The sequence below is a fragment of the Polypterus senegalus genome, chromosome 3 (assembly GCF_016835505.1).
Source record: "Polypterus senegalus isolate Bchr_013 chromosome 3, ASM1683550v1, whole genome shotgun sequence".
Classification (NCBI taxonomy): Eukaryota; Metazoa; Chordata; class Cladistia; order Polypteriformes; family Polypteridae; genus Polypterus; species Polypterus senegalus.
In genome coordinates this window covers 287,859,446-287,871,323 of record NC_053156.1, presented here as the reverse complement: position 1 = coordinate 287,871,323, position 11,878 = coordinate 287,859,446, and the positions used below count along the sequence as shown (strand labels likewise).

Genomic DNA, 11,878 nt, shown 5'->3' with positions numbered 1-11,878 from the left:
CCAACCTCAGTTCAATTTGGGTATGTATGTCTGTCTGCTTTTCACGAAAGAACTACTTAACTGATTTAGATTGTGTTTTTTATCTATAATTTGCTTGAACATTGTGGTTGATTTTGCGACTTCTCTCACTGCGCCAAGTATCAAAGTTCGCTTGCGGCATTTATAAGCAATTCCATTAATCCTCCTGGCATGCTGCCCCAACTTAGTATTGAAAGTAGGAGCATCAATTATCCTTTTGAGAAACCTGAGCCCATTCAAACTTTGCAATGGTACCCGTCTCCAGGTCTGTCAGCTTCAGAACAACATCACAGAGGCGATAATCATCACAGGATTTGGCATTGGCGAGAGGGTTTTAAACCCTCACATTCCTCCAATCGCAATGGACATGCCCTTTCAATTCAAGAGATTACAGTTCCCGGTGAAGCAATGTCAGTTAACAAGGCCCAGGGACAGACACTTAAGTTGGCAGGGGTTGATCTTAGCTCATCATGCTTCTCGCATAGTCAGCCAAATGTTGCTTTCTCCCAGGTTAGTTCCCCTAGAAACCTGTCATCGTCCCTGATAAAACCAAAAATATTGTATATCAAGAAGACCTCGGATAGGAAACCAATCAATATAAATTGTTTTTAATGCAAATTACATTTAAAAAATTTTTTTTATTGATTTTTAAAATTTGTCCTGTTTCACTACTACGCAGGCGGAAGCTAGTTATATATATAACATCTCTCTTTGCTCACCAACCCCTTTCCCCCCTCGTCAGCGCTACACGCCGTTGTGAAGAGAGGGGCTGAACACACCCCTGCTCCCCCGAAACCCCTCTTAAACGGTGATACAATGGGAAACAAATAACAGTTTTTTTTTTAACCTCTTCTTTGCTCGATCAACTGCTGGCTTGCTGCCGTGTCGTATGATCTGCATTTCGTACAGCGCTTTGAACATTTAAAAGCCTGTACAGCAGCAGTACTTTTGTCTCATTGCCTTGTCTCTCTTGCCCCCAGACATCCTCAAACACAATAAAATCTCTTTTCACTGTTCCGTTATTTCACCGAATAATATTTTCTGTGGGCGGCATGGTGGCACAGTGGTAGTGCTGCTGCCTCGCAGTTAGGAGACCTGAGTTAGCTTCTCGGGTCCTCCCTGCGTGGAGTTTGCATGTTCACCCCGTGTCTGCGTGGGTTTCCTCCCACAGTCCAAAGACATGTAGGTTAGGTGGACTGGCGATTCTAAATTGTCTCTGGTTTGTGTGTGTCCTGCGGTGGGTTGGCACCCTGCCTGGGATTGGCTCCAGCAGACCCCCATGACCCTGTGTTCGGATTCAGCGGGTTGGAAAATGGATGGATATTTTCTGTTTGTTTTCACTAATGCAATCTTTACTCTCATTTTTTTGAGACTTTAGAATTTTCCTACTTCCATTACCTCTAACCTGCTCTGCATGTGTATTGCTCCAACATTTTTGAATTATTTACGAGATTCTACTTTGTCTTTTCCAGCCTCCGGGCGTGGTTAAATCTCTTGGCACCAAAAATTTTTAAGAGCTGAGAACACAGGAAGTGTGTCTGCCAAAAGCATTACAACAACTGAGAGGTTAGATGACCATGGTCTTGTTTGAAAATGATTGGAAGTAGGACATGACTTGACCATCTAGCAGTGTAAAGTGTATCTTTGTCTGTCTTCAAAAAATCATGTCTCGTTGCAGGAAAAAAGTCTCATCTCTCGTCCCAAGGTTTTTTTTTTATAATAGACTAGAGGGCTCTAATAACGTAACATGATTGACATTGTCATTGTCATGAGTGTTGCTGTCATATATATATACACACACACATAAACATATATATATACATATACACACATATATACAGTATATATACATATACATCCACATATATATACATATATATATGTGCACAAAACCACGCTTTTATCAAGGCTTCTGTTGGGTAGTCTTTTGAAATTAAATTTTCCTCCAATCAGTCGTAGCAACGCGCTTTCTTCCGACTGTTAAATTTTTGTAGCTCTGATGTGTGCATCAATATAATCGGTGAACCAGGAAATCATGCATTGACAGAAGTTCTCCTTTGCTTGGAATGCAAAGTGTCATTAAATGCGTTATTTTTTAAAGCGTTATGGAGCACATGCATCGAAGCTTCTTAGCTGTGCTTGTGCTAAGAAAAGGAAACATTTTAAAAATAACGTAACACGATTGTCAATGTAACCATTTGTAAGTAGTGACTGGAGGATTCAGAGTGTGGAGAAACTCTAGAGACAGCATGTGTATTAACTTGTGGATTTTTCTGTGAGTATTTGGTGGCAGCGTCACAAAGTTGCTTCCACAAGACTGCGTTAGCTGTGGAGCTCAGCTCAGAGCGAAATGAGGTAAATGGGAGGGGAGATGATGACGTGACTCCCCCACCCGCCTTAACTGTCAATCCCCCACAAACACAGTCTCTTGGAATTTGCATAAGCACAGCCCTTCACCTGCAATTTTAACTTAGTTACAAAGTGATCAAAACTCTCGTTTATATCCTGCGTCGTCTCATTAAACTTGTATCCCGCATTACCCGTGGGCATGACAAACGCCAGCAGCAGCCTGTCTATGAACTTAATTTAAACTTTAGGTTTACACTGTGCTTTGTTTCCGAAGTAGCTGCACTCATGAATATGGTTGTATATGTCACTCGCTCGCTTCTTATTGTTTCGCTGCCTTCTCAATTATATAATGCATGTTTTCTTCAGCGCGTTTTGGAGCTCTTCCTTGTTTTCTACGTACTGAGTTGACAGTCAGTTCACGTGAGTACGTGGGAGGCGTGATAATGTCACACGAAACTTCGCCCCCCACAGCCATCAAGCTCAGCTCCATTATGGAGAAAAATAGCTTCTAGTTATGACCATTATGTGTAGAATTTCGAAATGAAACCTGCCCAACTTTTGTAAGCTGTAAGGAATGAGCCTGCCAAATTTCAGCCTTCTACCTACACGGGAAGTTGGAGAATTAGTGATGAGTGAGTCAGTCAGTGAGTGAGGGCTTTGCCTTTTATTAGTATAGAAGATTATATATATATATATATTGTGAAGCCTGGCCCCGGCACAGACAGACGGACAACATTGTTTCACCCAACACACTTTTATTTACACTATATTATTTACAGAAATGGCTCACGTGCACCCCCAGTGCCTTCTTGCACCGAATTCCCCAAAGTCCAGGCCCACAGTCTCTTGTGCCTTCCTGGCGCCTCCAGTCCTTCCTCTTGCTCAGTCCCCTTCCACCCGACTTCCACCAATCACTGGAGGGAGGCGGCCCCTAAATAATGCCCGGATGAGCCCCAGGTGCTTCCGCCTCTAGCCACGCCCAAGCGTGGCGGAAGTGTCGGCTGTCTTCCTGGCAGCTCTCCGGTGCCACACAAAGTCTTCCCCGGCACTTCCTGGTGTGGCGGAAGTGCCGGGCTCCGGGATAATTGGGCACCGGGCGCCGCCTGGCGGTGGCCACGGGTCCCTACAGGGCTGGGCTTCAAAGCCCTGTACCCGAGGCCCCTGCCTAACCAGGACGGACGCCCCACTCCGTCTGGAGGAGGCACTCGCCCTCCTCCGGTCCTCCAAGCGCCCGCCGGGCTCCAGCCCCAACCGCAACCGCACGGGATAAACCGGCATTGGCGCCGCCTGGCGGTGACCACGGGCCCCTACAGGGAAGGGCTTCCATGCCCTCAACCCGTGGCCCCCAACAGAACCAGGACGGACGCCCTGCGGTCTGGAGGAGGCACAAGCCCTCCTCACGTCCTCCTACGCCCCGGCCGGGCTCCAGCCCGGCCACCATATATATATATATATATATAGAGAGAGAGAGAGAGAGAGAGAGAGAAAGCTCAGTTAGACATATTAACAGACTGTGTGTTCCTTCAGCTATCTATTTTGACAGTGACAGGAACACAGTACTGTAAACATGGCACCATCTTTCAGAAGAGACATACAACCAAGTTCCCAACTCTATAGTCATAAAAGTTCCCTTGGCATCTTTTGAAAAGTGTAGGATTTATCCTGATGTCCTGGCTAAATTGCCCATCACAACCCTGTCCATTCTGGCCCCCTAGTTATCCCCCGTCTCTAATCTCTCTCTCTCACCCCTTCACCATCTAATAGCTAATGTGCAGTGAGCGTACTGACAGAAAATGGCTGCTGTTGCATCATCCAGGTGAGTGCTACACATTGCTGGTAGGTTCCCTCTGCCTATGTAAAGCTCTTTGAGTAGTGAAAAAAATGCTATGTAAATGTAATTAAATTTCATTATTTATTATTATTATTATTATTATTATTATTATTATTATTATTATTATTATTATTATTATCCGGGTCCTCCCTGCGTGGAGTTTGCATGTTCTCGCCATGTCTGCGTGGGTTTACTCCAGGTGCTCCAGTTTCCTCCCACAGTCCAAAGACATGCAGGTTAGATGCACTGGCCACCCTAAATTGTCCGTAGTGTGTGCTTGGTGTGTGGGGGTGTGTGTGCCCTGTGGTGGGCTGGGATCAGCTTGAGCAGACCACCATGGCGCTGTATTGGGATATAGCAGGTTGGAGAATGACTGACTGACTGACTGACTATTATTATTATTAATGACCCCTGTTTATTCAAAGTTTTATGAAAAGGAGTAACTTTTACCTCTCACATTTCATTAGGAGGACAACCCCTGGGGTCAGTTGATGTGGCATACACAACTTCAAGTCCTTTAGATCATTTGTGCCTATGGGTTCACTCTTTATCAATATAGGTGCTGGACAAAACCTACTGCAGTGATTTACAAATAGTTAAAAAAGAAAATCTTATGAAGACAAGCAATTGGTCAAAACATTTCTCCTTGAGACACACCTGTGGAGTTTTTGAGAGAGGTTTAGTTAAAGCATATGTCACATTAGACTACTTGTCCAGGAATTTTCAGTCATAGCTTTTATATACATAATCTTAGCCACTTTCCGCTGTTGTTAGCAAGTGCCCTAACAAAAGCGCCTAATGTGGGGTAGCCAATGAATGAGACCAAGTAGTCTGTGACTGGATAAAATCAAGCAGGTTTGAATTTCTTGTTTGCCAGAGAAGTGTCCTTTGTAAGCAGGGGAGCTGCTCTTCTGGTAGTACAATGCACATAATTTGGAACACGTGTGTTTTGGACTTCACAGATAAAAGAGAATCTCGTATCTCTGATGTCTCGTATTTTATGTACAAAAAGAAAAAAGGGCAGAGACTGCAGCCAAACGCACCGCAGGTTTTAACCTTTTGCACATCACCAGAACAGTGCCAGCTGCATCTGGAAGCATGGGGGCTGTGGACCTCACAAAAAGAAGAGAAGCTCATTTGTCTGATGTTTGGTATTTTTCATACCATAACAGAATGGAGAAAAGAAATAAAAATTATTTTCATTATTCTGCCCACATATTAGTGAAACAAGACAAACTTTAGAAATTAATAAACAAACAGGTATCACTAGCTAAGCAGAGGCAAGTTATGCTTCAAAATGTGGCCAGACGTAGACCGATTCTAACAGAGGCAGGCATGTGAGTGAGGAGATCCCCGCCCGTCCACTCCTGACGTCATGCTTCCCCTTGCCCTCGGTCCGCAGCCTCTGTCTCAGATTAGTGCGAATATTATCACACCTGCAAGAGAACTATGATCCTTAGCGCAATGAATGGATAGATGGAGAGGGATGGGCAGCCCAACCGGGATGGGTGCTTGTACCTTTAGCAGAAGGGAGACCTGCTCAGAAGTGCAGATGGTAGTTGCTTCTTGGGGTCATTGTCTCACCTCAGCATAAAATCAACAGGAATGTTCAAGCAATTTGTAGAAAATAAACCCGATCTTAATCCGTTAAGTAGTTTTCTCATGAAAAGCAGACCGACATACAGACAGACGTTGGATTTTATATATAGAGAGATTGTTATATAGGGTGGTGCAGGGAAACGGGACATTTTGGAACACAATGTTTGGCGACTCTGGGGCATCGGCAGTTGTTTGGGACCAATGTAGCCTCGTTTAGAACCCCTTATCATTACTTATAATGGAGCAGTGGAGTGGTGTGCAACGAGCAATCACTGTGAAAGCCTTTTATGAGAATGGTGATCATGTGACTGATGCGCAAAGGGAATTTCAGCGTCATTGCCAGTTAGGACGTCATGATTGTGTCTTATCTGCTCAAGCGATTGCAACATGGGTGCATAATTTCGAAGAAACACGTTCAGGCTTAAAAATGAAGCCTCCAGGTGGAGCCACTTCACATACTGGTAATTTACATACCATAACAGAATGGGAAAAAAAAATTAAAAGTTAAGAGATTGGCTCTGAACTCTCCATAGCTGTTAAACCTTTGGTCCATCAGGCACCATGCCATTGGATGCCAGAAAAAGGGGCAAGCACTCGCTGTGCTGAGAGATCGGTGGCTGGGCTGTAAATGTAACCCGGCTGCAATTTTCTGCCATGTTTAAATTGACATGGTGCAGTGACAAGATCTGTGTCTGACATTACAAAAAGTCACGTGATGTGACATCGGCTTAAGACTGAAGGATTTAAATTAGAATTCACTCAACAAAATACAGTCGTCTTTCAACACGTTATATTTATTGTTCAGTTCTTGAGCTCTTACAGCTTTTGCATTACGTTTTGAGAAATAGGGCACAGCTTATAGTGATGCCAACTGAGTTATGAAGCCGAACCAAATCAAAGTGAAATTTTAATGAAGCCACTTTGAAGTGTCTGAGACAATGACTAATCTGACAGTGACACAAACTGAACAGTGAAACCTAAGCATCGATTGACATCGCCTTCACCAGCCTCCACGAAGTCTCAGGACAAGGTACAACGTGGACTCTTTTTGAATGCTGTAGTCAAACAGGGTCCTCCCATCTTCTAGATGTTTTCCAGCAAAAATCAGTCTCTGCTGATCAGGGGGAATGCTTTCCTTATCCTGGATTTTTATCTTTATATTTTCAATGGTGTCACTGGCCTCCACCTCCAGGTTGATGGTCTTGCCAGTCAGGGTTTTCACAAAGATCTGCATGCCACCCCGGAGTCTGAGAACCAGGTGAAGAGTGGACTCCTTCTGGATATTGTAGTCAGACAAGGTTCTTCCCTTTTCAAGTGGTTTGCCAGCAAATATCAGCCTCTGCTGGCCAGGTGGAATGCCCTCCTTTTCCTGGATTTTGGTCTTTACATCATCAATGTTGTCACTGGCCTCGACGTCTAGGGTGATGGTTTTCCCCGTCAGGGTTTTCACAAAGATTTGCATTAGTCAATCTGAAATATATAATTAGATAATTGCAAAGCACATCCAGAATGAATTTAACCAGTACTTATATAGACTGCTCAAAAAAATTAAAGGAACACTTTGAAAACTCATCATATCAATGGGAAAAACATATGTATGGCCCCCACATGCTTGTATGCATGCCTAGCATGCTCCTAATGAGATGTCAGATGGTTTGCTGGGGAATTACCTCCCAGATCTGGAGCAGGGCATCACTGAGCTCCTGGACAGTCTGAGGTGCAACCTGGCAACGTCGGATGGACTGAAATATAATGTCACAGCCAGAGGTGTTCGATTGGATTGAGGTCAGACGAGTGAGCGTGGGGGCCAGTCAATGGTATCAACTCCTTCAACCTCCAGGAACTGCCTCCATACTCCCGCCATATGAGGCTAGGCATTGTTGTGCACCAGGAGGAACCCAGAAACTACCGCACCAGTACAGGGTCTGACAATGGATCCAAGGATTTCATTCCGATACCTAATGGCAGTCAAGGTGTCGTTGTCTAGCCTATAGAGATCTGTGTGTCCCTCCATGGATATGCCTCCCCAGACTGACCATCACTGACTCACCACCAAACCAGTCAAGCTGAACGATGTTACAGGCAGCATAACGTTCTTCACGGCTTCTCCAGACCCTTTCACGTCTGTCACATGTGCTCAGGCTGAACCTGCTCTCATCTGTGAAAAGCACAGGGCGCCAGTGGTGGACCTGCCAATTCTGGTATTCTACAGCAAATGTTAATTGAGCTCCACCGTGCCGAGCAGTGAGCACAGGGCCCACTAGACAACGCCGGGCCCTCAGGCCACCCTCATGAAGTCTGTTTCTGATTGTTTGGTCAGAGACATTCACACCAGTGGCCTGCTGGAGGTCATTTTGTAGGCTCTGGCAGTGCTCATCCTGTTCCTCCTTGCCCAAAGGAGCAGATACCGGTGGGTCCTAGTGATGGATTAAGGACCTTCTATGCGGTGCCCTGTCCAGCTCTCCTAGAGTAACTGCCTGTCTGTCTCCTGGAATCTCCTCCATGCCCTTGAGACTGTGCTGGGAGACACAGGAAACCTTCTGGCAATGGCACGTATTGATGTGCCATCCTGGAGAAGTTGGACTACCTGTGCCACAACTGTAGGGTCCAGCTATCGCCTCATGCTACCAGTAGTGACACTGACCGTAGCCAAATGCAAAACTAGTTAAAAAACTGATGAGAAGGGAAAAATGTCAGTGGCCTCCACCTGTTAAACCATTAATTCCTGTTTTGGGGGTCATCTCATTGTTGCCCCTCTAGTGCACCTGTTGTTAATTTCATTAATACCAAAGCCGCTGAAACTGATTAACAAACCCCTCTGCTACTTAACTGACCAGATCAATAGATCACAAGTTTCACTGACTTGATGCTATACTCTGATTAAAAAGTGTTCCTTTAATTTTTTTGACCAGTATATTTGCAGTGCATTCAGAAAACATTCAGACCCTTTCACTTTATATACAAAATATATATATAAGGTGGCTTAGGGAAATGGGAAATTTTAGAACTAGGTGTTGGCAACCCTGGGGTGTTGGCAGTTGTTTCAGACCATTTAGAACCCCTTGCCATTAGTTATAATGGAGCAGTGGAGTGGTGTGCAGTGAACGTTCGCTGTGAAAACCTTTCATAAGAACAGTGATAGTGTGACTGCAGCGCAAAGGGAATTTCGGCGTCATTGCCAGTTAGGACATCATGATCGTGTTCCATCTGCTCATGCGATTACAACATGGGCGCGTAATTTTAAAGAACCGGGTGTAGCCTTAAAAAAGAAGTCCCCAGGTGGAGCCACTTTGCATAGTGCCTGACAATCGATGGCAGCTATTCAACGATTGTTTGGAAGGCACGCCACTTCACACAACGGTAACATTCCATGGCCTCCGAGATCCCCAGATCTCACTGTGAGTTTTTTTTCTGTGGGAACATCTTAAAAGCCAAGAGTACCACACACATCCTGCAACCATTGCTGAACTAAAAAGGAGGAATGAAGTGGAAATTGCTGGCATTCCTCTGCAGAATTTCCAGAACAGCCTGTCAGAATGTAAATGGAGAAATGGACAACGCCTTCATGATGTTTTCTTCAAAATATAAAATATTGAATGAATATTGATTACCATCATTAATTGCATATCCTGTACAATACATTTCATCATGAAACGTATTTTGTAATGTGTTTGTTCGTGCATTACATGTCAATTGAAAATTTCCTGTTGTCCTGTGGCACCCTGTATTTCTGCTTTATGCTAAAAGCATTTAAATTCATTTCTTAACCACATCAAACAACACTCAAGGACTTTCCCAGAGTTGTTCCTAAGCCACTTCTGTGCTGCCTTTGCTCTGTTGGAAGGTGAGCCCCTGGACTAATCTGAGGTTCAGGGCACTCTGGAACAGGATATCCCTGTATTTTAACCTATAAATATAATGCCCAGTCACGTTCAGATTATTTTGCACTTATGAGGTCAATTGATAAAAGGGCATGAGACAGAGGAGCAGAGTTAGGTGGAGAATGTTTGTTTCATAGTGCAAAGAAAATTGTCTGCAGCTTGACATCAAAACTGAGAAACCACTTATCGACGTGTACAGCACCAAAGAGACACTGAGTCTGGTCACTATTCAGGGAATGGATGTGGTCCACTCCTACAAATACTTGGGGGTTCCATGTTAGTGCCAGGTTAGACTGGTCTAGAAACACAGAGGAACTGAACTAGATGAGGTAGGGCAGAGAAGGCTCACTTTTCTTAGGAGGCTGCGTTCCATTAATGTGGGAAGTGACATCATTCACATCTATAACTCTGCGATGGCCAGTGTGATTTTCTATGATGTGGTGTGTTGGGCTGGTAAGATCACTTGGAGTGTGATCTATCTATCTATCTATCTATCTATCTATCTATCTATCTATCTATCTATCTATCTATCTATCTATCTATCTATCTATCTATCTATCTATCTATCTATCTATCTATCTATCTATCTATCTATCTATCTATCTATCTATCTATCTATCTATCTATCTATCTATCTATCTATCTATCTATCTATCTATCTATCTATCTCAGAGTCCAAGGAGGTTTTCATGGGTCTTTTACTGAGAAGAGGCTTCTGTCCACCACTCTGGTATAAAGCCACAAGTTTCTGGAGCCAAGGCAGAGTGATCATCTGGTTCTGGCCCACCACGCTTACCATGGTCCTTTCCATGATTGCTAAGTTTGGATGGGTGGCCAATACTAGGAAGACTCATTGTTGTTCTAACCTACTTCAAGAATTATGAAAGCCACATTGCTCTTAGGAACCTTCTATGCTGCAGTAATTTTTTGTAACCTTCCGCAGATCCTGCCTCTAAACTATGGACACAGTTCCTATGACCTTGGGACTTGGTGTTTGTCAAATGTGGACCCTTCTATATAGTCAGATGTCTGTATTTCGTAATCAGGTCCAATTATTTGAATTGACCATAGGTGGACTCCAAACAAGTTGTAGAAATGTTTCAGTTATGATCACTAGAATGGAATGCACCTGAGGCATATTTTAAATGTCATACCAAAGGGTCTGAATACTTGGGCCAATGTATATATATATATATATATATATATATATATATATATATATATATATATATATATATATATATATATATATATATATATATATATATTTTTTTTTTTTTTTTTTTTTCTACTAAAGTAGCAAATATTTCTAAAATGCTGTTTTCATTTTGTTATTCTGGTGTGTTTAGTATGGGAAAAATAACAGAAGTGCAACATAACAAAATGTGAAAATAATGAAGGGGTCTGAATACTTTTTGAAAGCACTGTAGTTGTTATTTTGCATTATAGCCAGTCTGTGTTGCTCCATTTTCAGAATTCAAACTTGCATCCTTCAGTTAACTTCCACCTTTAGCCCAAAAGTTTACACTTGAAGTATTTCTGGGACTAAGATGCAATGTTTATTAAGGCAAGTTCTGAATCATATTATATCCAGCTCAGCCCAATTCTACCAGTTTACCAAAATCGACATTTGGAATGAATTTAATAGGATTTGTCCCTTGCAGCAAATCCACTGAGTGTGACAAAACCATGGCATCTCAACTCACAAACCTGATGCTACCTGGTCAAGTGAAGAAATCTGCACACTGGAAAAGTGAAAAATTAAACACTCAACCATTTGAGCTAGAATATTTCCAGGGATCTGGAAGTGGTTTTATTTTCCAGAGTCTGTGACATTATTCATCAAATTTTGCGTGGAACTTGACATTCAAGTGAAATGAGGTGCCATTGTCAATTGGAATAATGGCACTTTACTGGGTTGTGTGGTTCCTCATAGGACCATCACTTTGCAGAAAATCAATTTGTTCCATTAAGTGTTCCTTGCACTTATGTACGAGGGAAATGTGACAGTGGTGAGGTCTGCGGTAGGAGTGACGGATGCATTCAAAGTGGAGGTGGGATTACATCAGGGATCGGCTCTGAGCCCCTTCTTATTTGCACTGGTGATGGACAGATTGGCAGACGAGATTACACAGGAGTCCCCGTGGATTGTAATGTTTGCTGAGGACATTGTGATCTGTAGCAATAGTAGGGAACAGGT

General features: G+C 43.3%; 1 protein-coding gene across 1 annotated transcript; it reads right to left on the bottom strand.

Annotated features, from left to right (window-relative positions):
- Positions 1 to 6,797: 6,797 nt before the first annotated feature.
- On the bottom strand, positions 6,798 to 7,259 carry LOC120526918 (polyubiquitin-like). The gene has a single exon (XM_039750017.1). It carries the CDS (start codon positions 7,257 to 7,259, stop codon positions 6,798 to 6,800), a length of 462 nt encoding a protein of 153 aa, XP_039605951.1.
- Positions 7,260 to 11,878: the final 4,619 nt, after the last annotated feature.

What these genes read in the sequence shown, in the direction of transcription:
- LOC120526918 (XM_039750017.1), bottom strand. Translation starts at nt 7,259, where the DNA reads ATGCAAATCTTTGTGAAAACCCTGACGGGGAAAACCATCACCCTAGAC.